The sequence below is a fragment of the Anopheles stephensi genome, chromosome 2, assembly GCF_013141755.1.
Source record: "Anopheles stephensi strain Indian chromosome 2, UCI_ANSTEP_V1.0, whole genome shotgun sequence".
Classification (NCBI taxonomy): domain Eukaryota; kingdom Metazoa; phylum Arthropoda; class Insecta; order Diptera; family Culicidae; genus Anopheles; species Anopheles stephensi.
The window spans coordinates 7,660,083-7,684,716 of NC_050202.1; the positions used below are offsets into that span (position 1 = coordinate 7,660,083).

Genomic DNA, 24,634 nt, shown 5'->3' on the forward strand with positions numbered 1-24,634 from the left:
CGGTAAAAGTTTCCATCCTGGCATCGACGTTGCGCAGGCGATGCATCGCGCCTGTGTGTGTGTGTGTGAATCCTTATAATCCTTTCTGGTTCGCGTTCCACCAAGCGGGGAAGCTTTCACGCGAGCGACCCCAGGAAAGGGAGCGAAAATCCGTGCTTTGCATGCGATAACTTTTTCCCCATCCGCTTGATGGGCACTTCCGCGTTACGCTTGAATCAACTAATTAGCTTGCGTTCCATTAACCGATGCTCCCGGGCCGCAACGATTCTCGGCTCGTTGGACGGTGCGAAGGCGATTTTGATGTAGAGCAACTGCAGGGTTTAAAGGCAGATTAGCGTTTTGTGGTGTTGGCACTATGTTTCCATGCTATTAAGCAGAGTGAAAGTTGAGAAGCGCAATTATATTATCAGAAACAGATTTTTGTGCACGCACTGGTTAGTAATTTTGTAGAACGTAAACGTATCAAAAATTAATTATGTGTTAATTGTTTAAAAGCTAAGATAAGGTCTTCTTCAAAACTTTGCTTATCCCTCGGTGGGTAATTCAGTTAACCCTATAGATGTTTGCGTTTTTTGCAGCTCTTTCAGGGCCCTAGGAGTCAGATTTTGTCTACAAAATGACTTGAGCACATTATTCAAAAGAGACTCTCCCATAACGACAAGTACTGAAGGACAATGGGATGAATGGCGATCTTCAAAAGATTTTTTTCCGTAGTTTCATCTGCTCCAGAGATCTGAGCACAGAGTGACAAGTTCAAGATTCGTCAAAAGATCGTATGCTTGTTCCATGGTACATCTTGAGCAAGGTTGAAAATTTTGGTAGACAATTCATAATCGATTGCATTGATAAGCACTGCTTACCTTGTAGGAAAGCTCCTTTTGGTGGTTAGTATGGTCAGGTTGGTAATCCTTTCCAGCCAACGACCTCGCTAAGCTCCTCCAAACCTTGCGCCAAACGAGTCACTGATGAGCACTTTCTCGGTGGGATATGGGTCCGGCGTCTTCATCCAACATTCTTCCGGCTTTAGCCACCGTCAGGATATCTGCCTCACCCAACAGCACAGGTAGCTTGTAGCTCATTCTCCTTCTATATAGGTTCTGTCCGCACACACACACACACACAGTCCTGCTCTACCGTATTGTGATCACCGCCGACAACTGATACTTTGCTTCCGAGGCAGGCTCTATCTCGGTAAGAGCATCCGGCTAGTAGGTATTTTGGCTTCGTCATATTGGTTCTCAATGCAATCCTATTGACCACACATTTTGCAAACCACTGCAGATGTCCATTTGATGATGGCATTGTCATCCTCGAAACCAAAGAATTGGAGAGATCGAGTGAAAAGCCAACACCTCCCACAACACCTTCTGGATTTTCTGTTTATTTGGTACTCAGAAAAGCATTGCCACTACTGCTGAGACAACTGCCGAACTGTGTACTTGATTCTGGCCATTGATTTTACCTAAGAACATCTTCTTTTGTCAAGATTCCCCTGCTTACTGAATTGAATTAATTGTCTCACCAAGGTCTATTGCCTTTGAGGCCTTCATGTGCTTTTCGCAAGGAGCAGATAGTATGAGTGTATTATCGAACGCAATTCCTTCAATATTTTGTAACTCTCCACAGTTGTGCCAGCTCAATTTACGGTCTTACAATTACAAAGTACCAGGCGGCTCCATGGTCTGTAACGGTTGATTTTTGTTTTTAAATGTAACGGTTTTTTAAAGAAATACAACAAAAGTAGAACGAAGAGAAGTTAACACGAACATCAAAGATATTTTAAACAGTACCAAAGAAATAACAAATTGCCCCGTTCAATAAGCGCCAGAGAGCAGAATCTTCTCTCTTCCAAATTCGTCTCTCATCCGAACGTTTCAAATTTCCCAACAGATATTAGAGCGTTAATGCTCTCCGAAGATCACGCAGGCCTACATCTTTCCATACGCGGAGAAGCATATTTTTACCGGTCTCTTTCGGTGTGGGAGAGTTTGGCTGAGACGATCGCCAGATCAACCTTTCGGCGCACGATCGGACAGCTGCAGACGTCAGTTTGAGCGTGTTGCGTGAAGCGAACGGAAGCAGCCGTTCACGTACCTTGGGAAGCGTGTACATGGTAAAGATCACTTGGAAGGAAATGTCATTCCGGTGTGCATCGGTGTGCGTGTGTGAAGAAAACTCACGATCAAGCAACGCGCAGTGAGTTTCCTTTTTGACAACCGAGTAGTACCGCCAGAAGTTTGCAGTCGTGGTGGAGGTCGTGTGTGAGTGAAGTCTACAAAAGGTGCGAGAATCATTCTTAGCCCGATACCAAGAAGTGTTATCTAATAAACCAAAGTGGCATGTCTTTCATTACAGTTCCACCACGATGGTTCGGTGTTAAAGGTCGTGTACGGGTAGTGTTAAGTAAAGCTGATCATTGATTTTTCTCACGCCGAATGTGTGCTAGTGATCGTGCGTTCGATCGTGTGGGGCTGTGTAAGTGCGTGTGTGCGTGCCGTCCTTTTTGACAGCCGAGCAAAACAACGGGCGCGTTCTAACGAATCCGGATTTATGGCAACCAATCTGTGTGCCGCGCGCGACGACCCGGTTTCCCATCCCTGCGGCAGCGTGTGCGGTGGCGAGGTTTTTCAGATTTCGGTTTCGTAAGCGGCGAATTATTTCCGACAGCAGTGTTGGAGGGAAAAATGAGATATTTCTGATGGTGATAAAATCTGCGGGTGCTGGTGTTGAAAATTCGGCTTGCAGTTTGAAGATCACCGTGTGCGTGCGTCGTTTGTGAGCGCGATTGCGTAGTGGGGGGTGGCGTGGAGCGAGCAGTGGCAACGATGGCCAGTGTCAGTGGTGGTCGGTGAAGATACTACTCGCATCACATCGAATCTGATTCGGTGACAGGCGCAAGAAGGAAAGCGGGTGTATCATTGTGTGTTGTTAGTCTGTCGGTTGACCGGTTTGCCGCAGAAGAGAATTAATTTTATCCTGCCCGATGAAGTAACCTTTCAGTGATCAAGTGAATGTTTACGGCCCCCCAAAAAAAGGAAGCAATAATAATTAATTATCAATATGGAAGCAAAATGTAAAAGTGAATAATAGTTGGTAAATATTCGTGAAAATCCGAGTCCAAGAAGAGAAAAAGCACCGAAATGGCATTATCGCGCCATTTCATGTCCGACGCAGGTGGGCATAATGCGGTCGGCGGTGGGTCCGGAACGTCAACAAATGAGTTTATGCTCGATATAAAGATCAAATCGGTCGAAAAAACGCTCGTGCCGTTAATGAAGCAGGTAAGTAGCTAGCAGCGAGTAAATGATGCTTTATTTACTACATTTAAAGGCTTACATTTACTACAATTTTATGGGATAGCAGTTTGAAGATTATTTATTAAACTTTGCGGGAAAATCATTAAAGTATAAATAAATTTATTGTACTTGATAATTTGAATATTTAAATAGAATTAATCACCTAGTTGGAAAAATAGGAAAAGATGCTTCAATATATTTAAAAACAGCACAACCAATGTTCAGCAATAGCAAACCATCCGTCCGATCAGTCAGTGGATTACAAGCCTGCGGATGACTTGTCATTATCAACATGCCTGGTAGAGTCCACTTTAATCAACTTACTACCTACCCGAACTTGCCAGAGCATTTCATTTAGGTCGGCACGCACACACACACACACACGCCGGTCGTCACCATAAACACCATCTTATGCTCGATCATCGTCGTCGGTGGCAGCGGCGTCCAGATGGAGTAGGGACGACGCGTCCGAACAGCATTCGCCAGTGGAAAGTTTTATAAATAAATAACAATCAAGATAGCAATGAATTCTGTTTGTCCTCACGACTTTCCGCCACACCGATCGGGACGGGCACATATGGTTTTTGGCATACGGTACGGTGCCGGCCACACCGGACCGTTTTTCCTACTCTATTTTTCATTTTTTTAAGACGAAAAAAAAATTACTATGAAAAATTGAACCCCCAAAAAAACCGCCATATTGTTTTTAATAAAGTCGGTACATCACATCTGGCAGAAGGGGGAAACACGATGCGTGCTTCCCGAAGCATTAAGTATTCGAAAGAAGTTTATAAACTGGCGCCAATATCGGAGAACCCGATTCGGCAGCATCATACCCGGGTCAGTGTGTGTGTGTGTGTGTGTGGAGGGGGAATGTACTCAAATCGAGACGCGACACCACCGAGCCCAGGTCCCGAGAGTCACACACTACAGCTGCACAAAGTCGCCGTGAAAGAGCACGCGCTTGGTGCTGTTGTTGGCGGCGGCGGCGGCTTGGCCACACGTTTGACTCGGTTGTGTCGGTGTACACTGAACCTAAAGTTAGACTCGCCAGTCGGGTGTCCCGCGGTGGCAGACAATAATTATTAAAAGCGAAAAGTTTATTTATAGTAAGTCCACAGTGAACAGACGTACAGCTCGTACAGACGGGTCCGGCACGAGGAGGATGAGCCCGGGATGAGAATTTCTTGAGAAGCGGTCTCAGATGGTGCGGTTGGAGGGAGCACCTGGACCGGGGCAACAAGGGGAAAGGGGCAAGGGAAAGGTGGCAAATAGATGGTGTGAAGTTTCCGTTTGTCCGTCGCGCGATAAACAATCGTCGAACTGTCAGGCTGATGATAAAACGATCGTTTTGCAGCTGATTGCAGCAGTCGCGATGGTCGGTGTGTGGCATCTGGCCAAGGAAACGAAATTTTCCACGGCTCCGGAAGCGAACTTTTCCGGTAGCGTGCACGTAGGTGGGAGAGATTGTTTTCAGTGGTTCTATTTTCACCAAGATAACCTATTTGTGCAACGTAACTCGGGGAGGGAAGGTTTGGCGAACTTTAACTTTCAAAGTTAAAGTTGACGTGGAGTCGGTTACCGGTGGGGAATAGTCGAGATCCGGACTCTGTAAAAAAAGTAATGTCTGGAGAGTTATGACTGTTATGACTCATGATCAAGAATAACAATGCATGTATTATCACACAAACCCACCCCGATCTTTCGGATGCCGACCGCGATCGAGTGCAGGGAAGCGTATAAGAATAGAACCACATTTGATTTGCATGTGTTTTTATTCTGTTTCGGCGTGCGACGTGTGACGCGAAAACCGTCCATGGGGGAGCCACCGTCCGTCAACGCCAAACGTCCGCGATGGGCGATGAATAATGGCATCGGCGAGTGTCGCCAATCCGTCAAGCGGGGCCCGGCATATTAGGACGGCGCGACTGCTTCGGGGTCAGTACGCACTCTTGCACTTACGGAGATTTATGACGCCGCGCTGTCCAATTAGCGGAGACACAACCAACCGGTGCGTCCCAGGGACACTTGATTTACTTGAGCAATGCATGATGGATGTAATCAATCCGTACCGGCCAAAAGGGGTAATGATCCATGTACGCAGTTTGCTATTGTGCGGTACATCACACAACAAATAAGCTGTTAGTACAATGGGGGCCCAAGTCTAGAACTGGTGTGTCGCAGAATTTTGCTTAGGACTCAAGAAACCTGGGCGATTCTGTGACGTACGGGTAAGACCAAGGTTTAATCCACCGCCGTCTGGGTTGGATGTTGTTTTGTTTTTTTTTTGTCGGCTGAAGATTTGCAAATTCCCCACGTCTCGGTCGTTCACTACTGCTCTGCCTACTGTCGGTGGCCTCCGCGTTGAAACAACACGTCAGTGACTTTTCAACCAGTCGGCCGCGCCGTGTACTGGGGCTGGGTAAGCAAATTTGGCAGTCAAAATATTTGTCTTCCATCAGTACGTTGTCAATAGGATTGATTGGATTTTGTTGGCATGCAGCGGGCATGTCCGGACATGCCACCCGTCTGGGAATGTTGCGATGCGTTCCATGAAGTTAAACACACACACACACGCGAGTACTTTGGAACGATTTAAGGTTGACGGTTGATTTAAATATTATCCCTGAGATGTTTGCAATGCTGAGCCTATGAGAACTGTATCCACAGGAACACCACCACAGATGCAAATTGTAGCGGACACATGCTATCCTGCCCATCGCCATTCCCGATAACATGTCAACGAAGCTGAATACAATCTTTACATGATACATGGTTACAACCTGCCTCGCTAAAGCGAGAGAACCAAAACCCCTGGCCGTCATGAGAGAGTTAGCAGCGAAACACAAAGAAGAACTCCCGGACGGAAGAGAAAAGCTCTCAGGAAAAGAGCCCTTTGTAGACCTTTACGGGGGCTTGTAAGACGACTGCTTCTCACAAACTGTTGCACTGGCACTGAAGGCTACGGATACGGTACTAGGAATGTGTTCGTGAGGACAACGTTGACATCTGGTAACCAACACCGATACAAACGCGCTCCTTTACGCTCCAATGGGAGTAAGAAAAAGCTTGGTCGAAAAAGCCGGGAACACTGGAGTCTATTTTTAAGAACTCTGGAAGCCAAGCAGCCAAAGATCCGGCTGGTGAAAATAGAACTCCACCACTGGTAGTGGTGTTCTATTTGGGGTTGTTCGCTTCGCTACCTTTAAGACTTCCTGCCCGAGACTTTAACTTCCACCATGCCGGTTCGTCATTAATTTCGAACCAAAGTCTAATCAGACGCTTAGCCCACAACGGCACAACGTTAAGCTCGCTTTTGGCAGCCCGAAAAGTCTGCTAACTCGATTACCTCCACACCACCGGCTGAGCGTCAGTCCAACAGCGCACCGCATCGCTCCAAGCTGCTCGGGTGAAGAATCGGAATTGCATGACACGGACCAGTGAATGATACGATTGCGATAATGATGAACGCTGTGTACCGCAGGGCGGCAGCACATCGAAAGAGGTGTGAAGCTTTTCGGAGGTAGAAAGCTCCGTGTCCTTCTGTTGCTCAGCCCCAGCACGCCCCAGCAAAGGATTTGATGGCGTTCTGCCATGCCAAAGCCTGATGAGATTGTAAGATTTGTGTGAGAAAGTTTTCGGGTTTGCCCTTGCTCCAGAACTTGTTCCTGAACCGTTGCCACACATCCGATGCAAGGTTTCTGTGGTTCTCGGTCGGCTAAAATGAGCTTACCTGTTAATGCTGGAAAGTTTTTGGTTTTTAATGAAATCGGTAAGCAATTTAATTGGGAATCGAGGAGGGGGAGGTTTTGAAGGTTTGGCTTGCTAGCAAATGTGTGGCATCAGGGCAAAACACATGCGTGTGTGTCACCAGCTGGGATGGCAATTAGGAATAAGGATTATTTTTCGGGGGATACGATTCAATTTACGGAGCGGATGGTTTTGGATTGGGTTGGTTCTGGTAACGAGTTGGATTGGGACGTTGGACCGCTTTATTGTGTTCAATTTGGGCAAGGTCGTCTAGAGTAGGTTGTTATATTTAATCTGATCCAGTTAAAGGCTTGCCCATGTTGCTATAAACGATTAAAGTTTTGCCTCTTCTATTCCTACTCTCTTTCTATTTTCTATTTCTTTTCTCTTCTTTTTTCTTTTCCTTTGCTTTATTGAAAGTTATGTTCAAGAGTTTATTGTATTGTATTACTTTTAACTTATTTTTCATTTATTTTTTTCTTATTATAAATTTATTTTCTTTTTGAATTTTTATACTATTTTTCAACTTCTGTCTCTTTCATGTACTGACATCAGTGTTTAAAGTATCAAGAAGAAATCGTGCTTCAAAAGAGTTGTTCCAGGCTTAATTGGCACCGCAAAATCTAGGTTTAGTGCTAACAATTAAGAGTCAGAAACTCCAGATGGCACCCTTCAACCAGCTAGACCACATTGAACAGTGCTGAAGGAACCATTCAAGCTCAACTGCGTCCACGTGCCGTTTATTTGAGCAACTCAAAACTCCTCACACCCGACGATTCCATCTTCGATTGGCACAGTGATTTTCGCGATGCACGCACGATTCGTGGCGGTGCGATATTACGGTTCCACTAGCGATCCGCGAAAAAACAGCCCTCAGGGAGTGTTCTATCACGATGCCACGCGATTCTACCGCTTTTGTTTTATGATTCAGCGTAATGCTCAAACATGCAAATGTTCGGTTCGGTTGAATGCGTAGCAAATGTAACCGGGAAGTAACCGAGCGACTACTGCCTTCTCCGTCTCAAGTGGGCAATAAAAATCGCGAATTTGTTTAAGCGTGCACACATCGCACAAGAGCGGGGGCAGCGTGGCGCGCAAAAGCATTTACTCTAATACTAAATCGCCATATCGGTGAGCGATGGTGGTTTTCTTTTGACTCATAAAGGGAATACTTGTATGATAGCTGTGGTTAGGAAAATTTGTTTGATTGATTTAGCAGCTCAGACTGGTGAGGGGAGTTGTTTTTTTGTATCTGCGCGTGTATATTCCTGGACGATTGGGAAAAAAACTTTTTCCTTACCAGCCACGGTGTGTCGTTCGTCGCTTCGTTGGACTGGGCAACGTGTTGCATCGCATGCCGCAAGCTATCGGGCGTTTGCTTAGGAGGGAACCGTCTTGGACGGGTGGAAATTTGCCTTCCGGCTACCTTGTGGACGGTCAAATCAACACAACAGCGCACGGGTGGCCGTTGGTTGGTAGATCGCATTACTTAGCCCCTGGAGACGAGGAACCAGGGTTGTTTTTATTCCCCAACCCGTTCCTTCATTGTATAAACACACACACACAAACACCACTTTTTTGATACCCATTGGTCGGGTTAGTTTACCAGGCATAAACTCCAGGTCGTGGATATCGACGACTTAACCGTACTACAGCTTGAAGTTGAAGTTGCGAGTGAGGTGGAACTGTTTTTGTGCTGCCTTCATTTCACTGATCGATTGCCCGCGCTGGACTCTAATGGGCCCGTCCGTTCTTTGACACCTCCACTCGGCTACTTCATTGGAGTTTCCCGTCCAGGGCTTGGCTTGGATGGTAATGAACTGGCGGCGGGTTAATGGACTGCAAATGTATGTTTGTGTGTGTGTGCCAAAGCGAGAGAGCGGGAATATGGTTGGAAATAAGCCTGATGTTTGTGTTTTTCGTTTGCGGGCGCGAGTCCCCACGGTGGAGTAGAAGGGATTTTGGGGCCGAAGGGTACGTGCACGGCGTGTGTGAGTAAAACTTGTTGCAGAGCGTATTAGTATGCTAACACGTGACGGGGATAGGTAGTTTAGCAGTGTGGGTTATCGTAGAAGTATATCGGTTTCAGGTTGATTTAACTGTTCGTAAGATTGATTCTAGACGTACTTCAAGGCGTGGATTGAATTTCTAGAGAATATTGTTAGATTTTTATAGGGATATCAATGTCTAGTTATGAAGTACTATGCTGCACGCTCAAGATATCCTTCCTCGTATTGCCTCCTTGACTGGATAAGTAGTCCAGCAGCTATCCCTGGACTATAGGCTACCAAGCAATTGAGAGTCTGTATCTTTTTATTTGATAAGAGTTTTAGAATTTTTATTTGAAATCGAGCTACGAATAGGGCCTTCTCTTCTTTTTTTTGGTCTAGCAACCCCCTGAGGTCATGCCTGCCATGTTCGGCTCACAGGAATAATTGATGCCAAGTAGTTGGATGATCCCTCCTCATTACGGAAAGACGGTCCGGATGACATTTGATCCCCTGTCCTGTAATCTGATGATTAGGAAAAAAATCTATATTAACTTTTGCGTGGTTCTATGGGGATCCTCAATAATATTTTTGTTCCTTCTTCTTCTTCTTCTTCGGTGGCTCTACAACCTCGAAAGGTCTCGGCCTGCCATTTTTGGCTTTCTGTGACTTGATTTTACCCGTAGCAAAGTAGTCAGCCCTGCGCACGAGGAGACGGTCTGGATGGGATTTGAACCCCGGTCCTGCCGTATGAAGACAGAAGCCGTTGTCGCCTAGGCCACCGGACCGTTTCGCAACTCTTTTTTTTGTTCCTTAGCAACTCTTAAACAATCTTGCTTTTGGTAAGTCTGTCGCCCAAAAAGGTTTTCAATATTGTAAGACAAGTCTTGTCTATTGTTTATTTAGAACTCAATATTCTTAACATAAAGCTCTAGACTAAAGCCAATGCAAAAGCAATTTTTGAAGTTTTTCCTCCGATAAGAACTTAACATTAGCAAGTAAATTGAAGAATTTCCGCAACGAGTCTTCCCGAAAGCAGTTCTCCAATTTATCCTACTGATTGAGCAACCAAAAACTTGCCACGGCAGAACAAAGGGGACAGTGAACAACATCTCTTCCAGTCAGATCCGATTCGTTACGCTGAGCTGGTTTCTATTTCACAATCCTCCCGCAAAAAGTCCCTGAAATTGGGTCCTACCATTCGTTCCTCCCCCAAAAAAAAAAAACGCTACACTATTTAACAGCATGCGCTAGAGCATTGGAGCATTATGTTTGTTTTTTTTTGTACGTCGGCGATACTGAATATTGTGTGTGTGTGTTTCTGGTGGTTTATGTCTTTTCCTTTTGCCCATTTCCCGTCCCACTGAGGCACACAGCATGCCGCTCAAGCAGCATAACGGTGAAATTGACCGTGAGACGGAACTCTCGCACCGAAGATGCATCGTCTGCTGTCAGCAAACATACACCCAAACAGAAAAAAATTGAATGTGCATCGTACATCTGCCCACACCGCAGTCCCCTGTCTAGTGATAGCTGCACGATATAAAAGGAAATGTGCCGTTCCAAAGCCGTAAAATGTTACCGTCGTTGTTCGTCGGTCGGTTGCAATTGTGGTTACAATGCAGTTTTTCCTTTTTATTAGCTACACCACCAACAACATTCCCGCCTGATGACGTTGGTTGGACGTTCTGTCGTCTACGTCACGGATATGCATTGGCGCATGCAGCGTTGCAGTGTTGATAGTGGTTTATTTGTGTGTTTTTTTCCATTCAGATGCTGCTCTGTCCCGTTCCGCATATGGTTTGTGTGGGTTGTGCGTTGTGCGCGTGTGTGTGTGTGCGTGTGATGGGGGCACGCTGATCGAAAGCATGTTGCGAAAGGACCGGATGGATGGAAGCGGAAATCCCGTTGTTGTGCGTGTGAAAGGATGAAATTCCTGGGGAAACGGCTGCGAAGCGACATGCGCACGGATTGTTGTGTTATCCTGTGCACATCACAACAAATCATTGAATCGGTCGCCCACTCACCGGAATCGCCGCACGCACACTAACAGCCAGCAGTCACTCACGCGAAAGCTTCCCTGCGCGAGTGAGTGGTATTAGTGTGGGGTACAAGAGGGAAGAAAAAAAAAGTTCACGATCAAGGTTCGTCCTTTGCCGAGGTTGCAAGGCAGGCGGGCATTCGATTTATGCTCCGGCCACTCTCCTACACGCACACAGCACTGAGAGTAGCAGTGTGAGATTTAAAGCAGGACTCTCTCTCTCTCTCCCTCTCAGCAGGATTTCCCACTGACGCTAGCGTTGTGGATGTGGTAGCACATTCACTACCACAGCTTTGGCTGCAATCTAAAATTAGTTCCCGACCTCGTGGAACGATTGTACCGACACCTTTCACACACAGCCCAAACTGCGAGGCATCCTTATCACCTAGAGTAGAGTCCTGGGTTTTAGTTGTGTGAGTGCAGGCGAGTGAGGCTTTTTAATAGGCATTGGGAACGTCCCGATGATAAGTCGATTTGCTGGATGGATGTCTAAGTGTGGACGTGTTTAATTTTAGAACACTCACCGTCCGGGGCCGTAAGGCCGGTGGGTGGCCCTTGAAATTATTACTGTTCATGTTTGGGGAAGATAAATCCCAATAATTGGGTTTGTTTCGTTTATTTGAAATAAATGTTTATTATTGGGAAGCTTGTTTGGTTTGATTCTTTAGCTTTTCAGGTATATTGTACCCTTAGATAAAAAAAGTTATAATGTTTTAGTCTCTTTTTTATCCTTTTGATTCTTGTCACACCAAGTTCAAGTTCAAGTTAAGCTCTTATCTTATCAAGTTCCTTTATTTTATTTTTATTCTTAGCCATTTTTTATGCTGTTCTCTATTTGTTCAATAATTCGTAGTTGTTTTTCTTTTATTTAGTTTTTCTTTGTTTTTTTTATGTTAGTTATTTTTTATTACTTTCAAAGGCTTGCCAAAAGTTGTATTTTTGTTTGTTTTACTTTATGGTAGTATCTCTTTTTCTGCATATTTTTGTTGTTGTTCTTATTGTGTTTATCCTTTTTATCATTTTAATAATATATTTCATTATCAATTTCTACTTCAGTAAAATAAAACTTTAATTTTTTAAAGGTTTTTTTATTTAACAATTTTTACTGTTTAAAGGAATGACTTTTTTGTGTTCATTGTTTTATTCTTTTACATCATTTTGTATTCTATTTTTCATAATTATGTTTTATTTTTTCTTTTAAGGTATACCTTCAAAATAAATATATTTTACTCTCATAATTGTTTTTATACTTATTTTTGATTCATTGCCTCGCTCAAATAAGCTTCTAAAAGTATTGTAAATGAGATAATTTTATAATAAAGTGCAATTTTGACCACTTCCAAAGTAAATCTCTTCCACTGCTTTAGAATATTGCCCCCGAAGTCACACAGAAGCTGAGCTGAGCGGTGGTGAGTTCCGCATTGCCCACGCGGCTGTTCGCGGGAAACTGGAGCCATCCGAGCGCCACCTACCAGTACCAGCGTCACGCAAATGTGGGTGCAATGTAGAGATTTTCCACCGCCGTACACGTTCCATTTTTTTCCCAAGCGCAAGCGTGTGTGCGTGTGGTGTGCTTTCCGTGAGTGTCCGCTGTTGCTACTGTTGCTGGTGCTGGTTGCTGGTGTTTGCTGCGGGATATTGGTGGGTCGCATCGTCTTGTTCGGGCTTAGTTGCATATCGTCTTCCGTTCGCATCGCTTGCAAGAAAACACCCCGAAAACAAACACACGAAAAACTCCCCGTGGCATGATAACCGCGTACATTCGCTATCAGCAACCTCACCTAGAGGACTTGCAGTGACCGTGGGAAGTGGCAGTGCGTGACTAGCGGGAAGCGTTGCGCTTCTGGGTGCAGAAAAAAAAAGGTGAAGTTGATTCTGGGTGCAGTTGTGGGCTGAAGTGAAAATCGCACGCGGATAAACTACGGGCCCCCCGGGTTGTGCAAGTAAGGTTCGCGAGCCAGTAAGTCCAGGCCCAGTCCAGTGTCCTGGTTTTTGTTCTCCTTTTTTTATCGGGCTGCCGTGCCTCCAGTTGTCCCGGTGACAGTAGCAATTGCTATCCCTTCGCCTGGCGAACAGGGAAAAATCCTGCTCGGGTTTGTGCTTTGCGACGTACGTCACGTCTGTTGTGTGTTGTCAGATCACGTGAAGTTGAACACTCGAGCACATTCTCACGGACGGCCCGTGTGTTCGCTCACGCGGGACTTTGCTCTCAGCCTTCGCCTTGAGCCCTAGCGCGGGCTCGCTAGGCTGAGGGACTCTCGGGAAAATCAATCGTAACGAGGGAAACGGAAGGTAACGGCAGATGGAAACACAGTGAGGGGGAAAAGAATAAAAAAAGGAAGGAAACATACACCAAACAAAACCAGGCCAAAGAAACACCGCCCCGATATACAAGTGGTTATTGTGACCGTGCGTGCTGTTGCGCCGTATAGTGTTTGGTGGTTCGGGCGCGAATCGCGAAGCTTTCGAGTGTGTGTGTGTGTGGGTCTTTGCGCTGAGATATCGGCGTTTGGTGGTGTTATCGATATTAGTGATAAGTTTGATGAAGAAATATGTATCCTTCGACTCGATATTCCCCAATAACTCGCGTCTCCATATGCTCTATCTTCGCTTGGCTACGTCTGAGTCAATAGCCGGCGTTTTGAGAAGTCAGAATTGGGTGTTGTTTCTGCAGTGATATTATGTGTAAAATACGAAAAAAATCTTTCATTGCAAGTAAAAAACAAAAACACAACAAAACGAACAAGTTCCTACCTAATTACTGAGTTCTACGATAGGAATAAACCCAATACCAAGACCAACAAAAATTGGAAGTCCTAAAAGGGATAAATTTCATTCAAACGGCAGCCACCTCTCGTTCGACATCCTACCACTTGTACACGAGCCCATTTTGTGTGTGTGACGCTTTTCCCCACTCCCCATGTGTTAGTTCGATAACGAACCGTTGTTGAACCGACCACGCGAAGGAGTGATCGATTCGGAGATCTCCGCGCAGATTCCTGGCCTTGTCAGAGTTGCTTGAATCAGGCGGCTAACCTTTTTTCCTGGAAAACCAGGAGAAGTTTTTAGCGGCGGACTCGCACTTCACTAACTCGGCGTGGACAACGGGAATGCCGTAGCTCGATCAGACGATTAGCCTTTTTTCCTGAATAATCAGGAGAAGTTTCTAACCGTGGTTCTTGCCTGGCTAGATTTCACCTAATTCTTCCGACGGAGTGGGGAGGCACCGAAATGCGTAACCAATTTCCGGAGGGAAGGCAAAGATGAAATTTTCCCGATTCTGTATGGATACCCAAACAATGAAACACAAGTTTCTTCGTTGAGGTTTGGATTACAAGTCGCTTTTATTCTTAAAAAATCCTGTCTTATATACTAAAATTCCGTGGGAAAAAGAACATGAAATAGCATTACATCGATCTCCCTTTTCCTAATTCGGTATGCTGATGCGTTGACCCCTGCCAGGCGTCGGCTAGTGTAGGAGGTCTGTAATGTTACAATATCTGGCGATTGTTACCCTATCGTTTTATGACCATGGGTAATGCATCGCGCATCTGTGGTTCAAGTGCGTATGTTTATTTTCCTATTGCCTATTGCCTGCGCGTCGTTTGTTTATTCATCAAGTTGGCCTTTCCTGCACTGCCCTACGATCGTGCGTTGATCGTTCTTTCATGAAACTAATCGCGCAATGACAATGTATGCATTGTGTTCTAGTGTTTACCTCTTTCAGCCCATGTTCTTCACTTTCATTTTTATTACACGGCTTGAGTTTATGATTTCCATATGTCTGGATATTGTCCCTTTTTCGAGATGTTTTATGACATACCCTAACATGTTACCATAATTTCGTCTTTCTCGCGGTATGAGGCCTCTCTGTGACTTATGGTTGTTTTCCTAAGACAATATTTTCCGGTGAGAATTTATCCTAAACGAAAGATATTTAGTCATTTATAATTTTTTCCTCCAACTAACTCGCATGCCAGTCATTTTAGCTCAATTTTATTTTGTCGCGTTCGCAACATTCCGGCCCTCGTAAAACTACAAGTTTTACCAAATAAACGCGACGTATTACTGCCCGGATAAAATTCAACTTCTCCTGTTGAGTTAATTTTCCTAATATTTTAATCAATTGAATTGTCTCGCGCTCTCATTATACGACACCTGATTGTAATTGCACGCAATCTGCCGTTGATGGTTCATCGATGCTTGCAGTCGGTTGAAGAAACCAATTTACAGATGTCTAGCCGGTGAGGATGCGTTAGTGCTCGTAGGTTGTCGAGGCGATGACGAAGCACGAAGGAGATGATAGTAGTGAGGCATAATTCACTGTTGGTTGCACATTGGACTACTCGTAGGGCTGCGCGTTGGGCGATGAAGCTCAGGTACGATTTTGATTGACACGATTTTCAAAAATCTCTACAGGATAAGAGATGTTGTAGTTTCTCGTTGATTTCACACGTTGTCGTCTTAAACACGATGTCTTCAGTTGGGCGATTTCTCAAGTGGCTACGATGTGAAGAATAGTCGTCATTTTGATGCTGGATTTTAAGATTTAGATATCGATAGTTGAAGATGCATTCGAATCAGCTGGTCGACCAAGATTATAGTTTAGACCGCAGTAAGGCGTTATGCGGAAACTATTGTAGACTTGGGTGTTGTTCAGCTCTGATTTAGTTGCACAGAAGAAGTGATTCTCTCATCACTTTGTATAGCAGGTTTTCATCTTCTGGAGATCTCAGCATCTTGACCTTGCTTTCCATCAGACTCGGCCCATATGACCGAACAGTAGTCTCTCGATGGCGTTAGCAAGACATACAGCATTTGTTCGACCTTGAACGTTTGATAGTTGAACATTAGCTAGCTTTCTTCGTAGATTATAGTTGTGACTTTGCACACCCTTTGAAGTTCCACTTTTTTGTTGAGATAGCCAAATTCGTATCTAAGCACTAGCCAACCGCATATTACCGCTTGGTAGTTCCCTTCGACGTTGACCGTTGTCATCTAATTGTTGATAGCAGACCAACTGTTTCTGCCGGATGAAGAATAACGCTCTGAAGACTTCTCTGATGCTGGTTGAACTCAGACGTTACTGATGAAATACCTTGCCCTTGCGCGGTTGCGTAGCAATTACAAGACTTTTGATATAGAGAGTCATAGTCGATTTTTTCTAACGTTTGAGCTAATCTCTTCACTACTACTTTTTTAGAAAACTAATGTGTATTTTTTCTCGCAATGTCCATTTGACGATCGTTTTTTACTTTGAATTTTTGAAAGTTAAAATACTTGAACGCTTCATTTGTGTCAATTTGATTTGATAGATTTTCTTGTCTTCTGATATCATTTGTGGCATGCAAGAAGCTTTTTTCTTTTGAGAATAGTTTGTTGGTTGCAATCAAATATGTAATCAATCCCCTTGTTGTATTGCCCAAAACTTCAGCTGAAAAGAGAAATAACATGATTAATATAAAGGTCGATAAATTGTGGAACAATACCCTGAGGCCTTTGATTAAACCAATAAATCCTTTTCCTATAGGCCTAATCGTTTGTGTGATTGCAGTAGCTTTCCTTGAGCTGGCTGTCAAAATCTCGTAGTTCCATGCATCAGAAATTATTTTCTTACTTTTCATCTTTATTGTCGGTAATTCTTTATCAATTACCTCTTCGATAATATTTTCTTCATAAATTCCTATGAAACTACTTTCAATTGGTCCTTTATTGGGTAGCCTTTGTTTCTTGTTTAACGGTGATTCAAACTTTTGTTTGCCGTAAACATTCAAATCCGCCAGTTCATTGACTGGACGGCGGTATTTCCCGTGTAAAGTGTTTACAGGAGTAGATCCTTTTTGATCTTTTTTCATCTGTACTTCCATAAAAAAGTTGGAGTTTGCGTTGCAGGTAGAAATCCTATTTCTTTTCTTTTTTGTAGTTGATACCTGAACAACTGAATTTTCATTTATTAATTTGTAGCCCTTTTGACGAATTTCTCCGGATTTATCTCTTTTTGACTGATGGTCATTGATATCTCTGCAAATTATTTTTTCAGATTTTATCTTCCGTCGTTTTGCTGGTTGTTTTAAGCTTGAATTTGCAATATGCATAGAAAGAGAAATTTGAACACCTGGTTTTAATCCACACTTTTCTACTGAAAATTTGTTGGATATTGGTTTACGAAAACTTTCTTTCTCTTGTACTATCATGGAATATTCCTCTTCTTGGCTTTCGGTTGTTTTTCCGTAAATTAGCCAACCTAATCTTGTCCTCATTGCTATCGGTTCTGTGGGTTTACCATATTTATGTTTAAACCCCATCAATAAATGATTGTTATTCAAGCCGATCATTATAGAGGGTCGAATGTTTTGAAATCCTGAAACAGGAAGATTAGTAAGGTGTTAGTTCGATAACGAACCGTTGTTGAACCGACCACGCGAAGGAGTGATCGATTCGGAGATCTCCGCGCAGATTCCTGGCCTTGTCAGAGTTGCTTGAATCAGGCGGCTAACCTTTTTTCCTGGAAAACCAGGAGAAGTTTTTAGCGGCGGACTCGCACTACACTAACTCGGCGTGGACAACGGGAATGCCGTAGCTCGATCAGACGATTAGCCTTTTTTCCTGGATAACCAGGAGAAGTATCTAACCGTGGTTCTTGCTTGGCTTGATTTCGCCTAATTCTTCCGACGGAGTGGGGAGGCACCAAAGTGCGTAACCAATTTCCGGAGGGAAGGCAAAGGTGAAACTTTCCCGATTCTGTACTGATACCCAAACAATGAAACACAAGTTTCTTCGTTGAGGTTTGGATTACAAGTCGATCTTTATTCTCAAAAAAGCTGTCTTATATACTAAAATTCCGTGGGAAAAAGAACATGAAATAGCATTACATCGATCTCCTTTTTCCTAATTCGGTATGCTGATGCGTTGACCCCTGCCAGGCGTCGGCTAGTGTAGGAGGTCTGTAATGTTACAATATCTGGCGATTGTTACCCTATCGTTTTATGACCATGGGTAATGCATCGCGCATTTGTGGTTCAAGTGCGTATGCCTATTTTCCTATTGCCTATTGCCTGCGCGTCGTTTGTTCTATTCGTCAAGTTGGTCTTTCCTTCACTGCCCTACGACCGTGCGTTGATCGTTCTTTCATGAAACTAATCGCGCAATGACAATGTATGCATTGTGTTCTAGCGTTAACCTTTTTCGGCCTATGTTCTTCACTTTCGTTTTTATTACATGGCTTGAGTCTATTAATAATTTTCATATGTCTGGATATTGTCCCTTTTCCGAGATGTTTTATGACATACCCTGACATGTTACCATAATTTCGTCTTTCTCACGGTATGAGGCCTCTCTGTGACTTAAGGTTGTTTTCCTAAGACAATATTTGCCGATGAGAATTTATCCTAAACAAAGATATTTAGTGATTTAAAGTTCTTCATCTATCTCTTGCATGCCTGTCAGTTTAGCTCAATTTTATTTTGTCGCGTTCGCAACATTCCGGCCCTCGTAAAACTATAAGTTTTACCAAATAAACGCGACGTATTACTGCCGAGATAAAATTTAACTTCTCCTGTTGAGTTAACTTTCCTAATATTTTAATCAATTGAATTGTCTCGCGCTCTCATTATACGACACCTGATTGTAATTGCACGCATTCTGCCGTTGACGGTTCATCGATGCTTGCAGTCGGTTGAAGAAACCATTTACAGATGTCTAGCCGGTGAGGATGCGTTGGTGCTCGTAGGTTGTCGAGGCGATGACGAAGCACGAAGGAGATGATAGTTGTGAGGCATAATTCACTGTTGTTTGCACATTGGACTACTCGTAGGGCTGCGCGTTGGGCGTTGAAGCTTAGGTACGACTTTGATTGACACGATTTTCAAGAATCTCTACAGGATAAGAGATGTTGTAGTTGCTCGTTGATTTCACACGTCGTCGTCTTAAAACACGATGGCTTCAGTTGGGCAATTTCTCAAGTGGCTACGATGTGAAGAATAGTCGTCATTTTGATGCTGGATTTTAAGATTTAGATATCGATAGTTGAAGATGCATTGTAATCAGCTGGTCGACCAAGATTAAAGTTTAGACCGCAGTAAGGCGTTATGCGGAAACTATTGTAGACTTGGGTGTTGTTCAGCTCTGATTTAGTTGCACAGAAGAAGTGATTCTCTCATCACTTTGTATAGCGGGTTTTCATCTTCTGGAGATCTCAGCATCTTGACCTTGCTTTCCATCAGACTCGGCCCATATGACCAAACAGTAGTCTCTCGATGGCGTTAGCAAGACATACAGCAGTTGTTCGACCTTGAACGTTTGATAGTTGAACATTAGCTAGCTTTCTTCGTAGATTATAGTTGTGACTTTGCACACCCTTTGAAGTTCCACTTTTTTGTTGAGATAGCCAATTTCGTATCTAAGCACTAGCCAACCGCATATTACCGCTTCGTAGTTCCCTTCGACGTTGACCGTTGTCATCTAATTGTTGATAGCAGACCAACTGTATCTGCCGGATGAAGAATGACGCTCTGAAGACTTCTCTGATGCTGGTTGAACTCAGACGTTACTGACGAAATGCGTTGCTCTTGCGCGGGTGCGTTGCAATTACAAGACTTTTGATATAGAGAGTCAAAGTTGATTTTTCTTACGTTTGAGCTAATCTCTTCACTACTACTCTTTTAGAAAACTAATGTGTATTTTTTCTCGCAATGTCCATTTGACGATCGTTTTCTACTTAGAATTTTTGAAAGTTAAAATACTTGAACGCTTCATTTGTGTCGATTGGATTTGATAGATTTTCTTTTCTTCTTATATCATTTGTGGCATGCAAGAGGCTATTTTCTTTTGCGAATAGTTTGTTGGTTGCAATCAAATATGTAATCAATCCCCTTGTTGTATTGCCCAAAACTTCAGCTGAAAAGAGAAATAACATGATTAATATAAAGGTCGATAAGTTGTGGAACAATACCCTGATATCTTTGATAAAACCAATAAACCCTTTTCCTATAGGCTTAATCGTTTGTGTGATTGCAGTAGCTTTCTTTGAGCTGGCTGTCAAAACCTCGTAGTTCCATGCATCAGGAATTATTTGCTTACTTTTCATCTTTATTGTTGGTAATTCCTTATCAATTACCTCTTCAATCATATTTTCTTCATGAATTCCTATGAAACTACTTTCAATTCGTTCTTTATTGGGTAGCCTTTGTTTCTTGTTTAACGGTGATTCAAACTTTTGTTTGCCGTAACCATTTAAATCCGCCAGTTCTTTGACTGAACGGCGGTATTTCCCGTGCAAAGTTTTAACAGGTGTAGATCCTTTTCGATCTTTTGTCTTTTGTTTTTCCATAAAAACGTTGGAGTTTGCGATACAGGTAGAAATCCTATTTCTTTTCTTTTTTGTAGTTGATACCTGAACAACTGAATTTTCATTTATTAATTTGTAGCCCTTTTGACGAATTTCTCCGGATTTATCTCTTTTTGACCCATGACCATTGATATCTCTGCAAATTATTTTTTCAGATTTTATTTTCCGTCGTTTTGCTGGTTGTTTTAAGCTTGACTTTGCAATATCCGTAGAAAGAGAAATTTTATCACCTGGTTTTAATCCACACTTTTCTACTGAAAATTGGTTGGATATTGGTTTACGAAAACTTTCTTTCTCTTGTACTATCATGGAATATTCTTCTTCTTGGCTTTCGGTTGTTTTTCCGTAAATTAGCCAACCTAATCTTGTCCTCATTGCTATCGGTTCGGTGGGTTTACCATATTTATGTTTAAACCCCATCAATAAATGATTGTTATTCAAGCCGATCATTATAGTGGGTCGAATATTTTGGAATCCTGAAACTGGAAGATTTGCAAGGTGAGGATATCTTTTGCTTAGATCATCATAATCTAAAGATTGAACAGGTAATTTCAAATCTTTAACCGTTCTCACATTCTTCAGTTGAAAACCCTTTTTAGTTGGACCCTTGATTCTTAATTCCACGTTTTGGCTTTTAACGTGTTCAGTTTGTTTGCCTTGTGTCCATAGTAATTGGAGCGGTTTTACTTCCCCATTTAGGTTAAGTTGACGCGCAACTTTTTCTTCTAATAGGGTTGAGGATGAACCTGGGTCTAATAGCGCATAGGTTTTTATTTTGTGATTGCCGTTTATCAATTCAACTGGCAACACTTGGAAATGCGTTGATGATGTTGCTTCTAGTTCTTGATGATTGTTTACTCCTGCGATTTCAAAATTTTGAGGTACATGAAGCATTTTATGATGCCTATCGGTGCATCCATTTATCCCGCATATTTGCGCGGATCTACAATCATGTATTGTATGATTGTTAGATTTCAAGCAACCTAAACATAACCCTTTATTTTGAGCAATTTTTATTCGCTCAGATGGCACCTCATTGACCAATGCATAACATTTGATCGTTTCATGTAGCTTATTGCATATTAAGCATTTGCTTGCTTCTTTCGAATTCTGTTCGAAATCCTTACCCCTTTTAATTGGTTGTTGAAAACCTTTGTATGGGATTTTTTGTTCGTGGAGATGAACGCCTCCACGTTGGGTATGTGCGGATATTGTTTTTAGCATGTTTGCCGTTTTAGCGAAAGGTCTCAACCAATCGCATAGGTTATCTAAAGTTTGAACCCTTAACGGTGATTCCGCTTCAGCCATATACTGGGCTCTTTTTTCCTGAATTTGGTGCGGTAGCCTAGCAGTCAACTCCAACACCAAAGTATGATCTTTCAGGTAGTCCGGTTCCCTCATCAAGTTTACTGTTTGAATGAGGTTTTCTAAAGCGTTTACCATTTCCACTACAATGCTTTTGGGATCTCCTCGGATTTTATACAGATTATTACGTAGTTCAAGATACACTAAATCTGTTCTTCCGAAGGAGTTTTTTAAGCGTGTCATTATTTCTGGCACGTTTGAAGAATCCAGCATTAATTGTTGAACGCTTTTGAGGGCTGGTCCATATAAAGCCTGTTTAAGGCGGTTTAAATTTTCTAAATTAGAAAATCTTCCCTCCTCATTTGTATCATCATATGTTTGTTTAAAATTCGGCCATTCTACTGGATCTCCTCCAAATCTCGGCAACTGCATAAGCGATTGTCTTTTTAATAGTGTTTCTATGTGCGGCGATCCTTGTTTGTCGCCCGCAATAGTTGTTACTGCTTTTAAAAATTCTTGTAATTGCTCCTTTGATTGTTCTTGTTGACCAATCAAAAGTCTTGTGAACATAGCCTCTGTATCCTTACTAGCAGATTCTTTGGGCAATCTATTAAGTTCATATGCTATCTTTTGACATTTTACGCAAAGCCAGCATTCTTCCGGCTTTGGTTTACGTGTTAGTTTGGCACATGTTAAATGAAACCACCTATCACATTCATAGCATGAAATCATGCTTTCTTCGGAAGTGTCTTCCGCCACGCACAATCGGCAACTGCCGGAAGTGTTCGTGGTAAATTTGTAAGGCATCTCGGCGGATCTTTAAAATTCCTACTCTGAGCTATAAATAAGAAAGTTCGACTTACCGTTTTCGGTGTTACCTTTCCTTGACGTGCCCGGTAGTTTAATGTGGTCTCGATCTCGCTGATAATTCACTCCGGAGTCGTACTAAAAAACCATCTGCGCCGATAGTCACTGACTTACTCCGATAAGATACGCCTTACGAGAACTCTTTCCCACGTGCTTATTGCTGATAAGCTTCCTTTATGCACTGGTAATTTTATGTCCTCAATTTGTTTAAACTCGAGCACTTTAATGTGATCGCAACGCCATTCACTCGGTTAACTTATTATTCCGCGGTTGTCCACGTACTGATTGTTAAACACGATTTCTTTCGTAAGAATAGACGTCTTCACTGAAGAGTTTTTCTTTCTCAAACATTTAAAGTTACTTTCGAGTTTGTTTCGGATGTGAACTTTTTTCGTTCACTCCGGAGCCGTATTGTAATACTATTGTTCTCGGATAGTAAAATAACGTACTCCTTTTAGTTCTACCTTTTTGGAAGAACTTTATTACCCTTTGATATGGGTTAGTTCGGAGCCGTGTTTATTGCTTATATAAAGCTTATATCACGCACTGGCACTCACTGATGCTCTCCGATTTATTCTGTTCTGCACTTGAGCACATTGATATGATCGCAACGGCACTCGATCGGTTCACTTATAGCACTGTAGTTCTTACGTGTATTAATTGTAAACCGTTTCACTCGCTGCAATTCACTTTATTTTTCACGAGCGCAGAATTTGAATCTGAACCTTTTTGAAACACTACTTGGTGCGGGTTCAGTTAGAGGCTGTTCTTTTGGCGACAGCACACCACGAACGTAAGTTCGTTCGATTGAGTTGTTAACGCGCGCGAATATTAACAACTCCTCTCTGGAGCCACCATTTGTTAGTTCGATAACGAACCGTTGTTGAACCGACCACGCGAAGGAGTGATCGATTCGGAGATCTCCGCGCAGATTCCTGGCCTTGTCAGAGTTGCTTGAATCAGGCGGCTAACCTTTTTTCCTGGAAAACCAGGAGAAGTTTTTAGCGGCGGACTCGCACTACACTAACTCGGCGTGGACAACGGGAATGCCGTAGCTCGATCAGACGATTAGCCTTTTTTCCTGGATAACCAGGAGAAGTATCTAACCGTGGTTCTTGCTTGGCTTGATTTCGCCTAATTCTTCCGACGGAGTGGGGAGGCACCAAAGTGCGTAACCAATTTCCGGAGGGAAGGCAAAGGTGAAACTTTCCCGATTCTGTACTGATACCCAAACAATGAAACACAAGTTTCTTCGTTGAGGTTTGGATTACAAGTCGATCTTTATTCTCAAAAAAGCTGTCTTATATACTAAAATTCCGTGGGAAAAAGAACATGAAATAGCATTACATCGATCTCCTTTTTCCTAATTCGGTATGCTGATGCGTTGACCCCTGCCAGGCGTCGGCTAGTGTAGGAGGTCTGTAATGTTACAATATCTGGCGATTGTTACCCTATCGTTTTATGACCATGGGTAATGCATCGCGCATTTGTGGTTCAAGTGCGTATGCCTATTTTCCTATTGCCTATTGCCTGCGCGTCGTTTGTTCTATTCGTCAAGTTGGTCTTTCCTTCACTGCCCTACGACCGTGCGTTGATCGTTCTTTCATGAAACTAATCGCGCAATGACAATGTATGCATTGTGTTCTAGCGTTAACCTTTTTCGGCCTATGTTCTTCACTTTCGTTTTTATTACATGGCTTGAGTCTATTAATAATTTTCATATGTCTGGATATTGTCCCTTTTCCGAGATGTTTTATGACATACCCTGACATGTTACCATAATTTCGTCTTTCTCACGGTATGAGGCCTCTCTGTGACTTAAGGTTGTTTTCCTAAGACAATATTTGCCGATGAGAATTTATCCTAAACAAAGATATTTAGTGATTTAAAGTTCTTCATCTATCTCTTGCATGCCTGTCAGTTTAGCTCAATTTTATTTTGTCGCGTTCGCAACATAAGGTGAGGATATTTTTTGCTTAGATCATCATAATCTAAAGATTGAACAGGTAATTTCAAATCTTTAACCGTTCTCACATTCTTT

The 24,634-nt window shown here is 42.9% G+C and overlaps 1 protein-coding gene across 15 annotated transcripts in view; it reads left to right on the plus strand.

Moving 5' to 3' along the window:
- Window positions 1–2,068: 2,068 nt before the first annotated feature.
- LOC118505865 (alpha-catulin) overlaps window positions 2,069–24,634 on the plus strand; it is an 86,215-nt gene continuing 63,649 nt past the window's right edge. For 6 of the 15 annotated variants that reach the window (XR_004905459.1, XR_004905461.1, XR_004905460.1 and 3 more), the window contains exon 1: window positions 11,521–12,938. Coding sequence is in view for 2 of the 15 variants with exons in the window: in XM_036042276.1 (XP_035898169.1) it covers window positions 3,141–3,281 (141 nt within the window). In the remaining 13 variants the exon portion in view is untranslated. Of the gene's footprint in view, window positions 3,282–11,520; window positions 13,036–24,634 lie in introns of those variants that run through there. The other 9 variants (XM_036042276.1, XM_036042275.1, XM_036042268.1 and 6 more) reach the window with 9 other exon arrangements.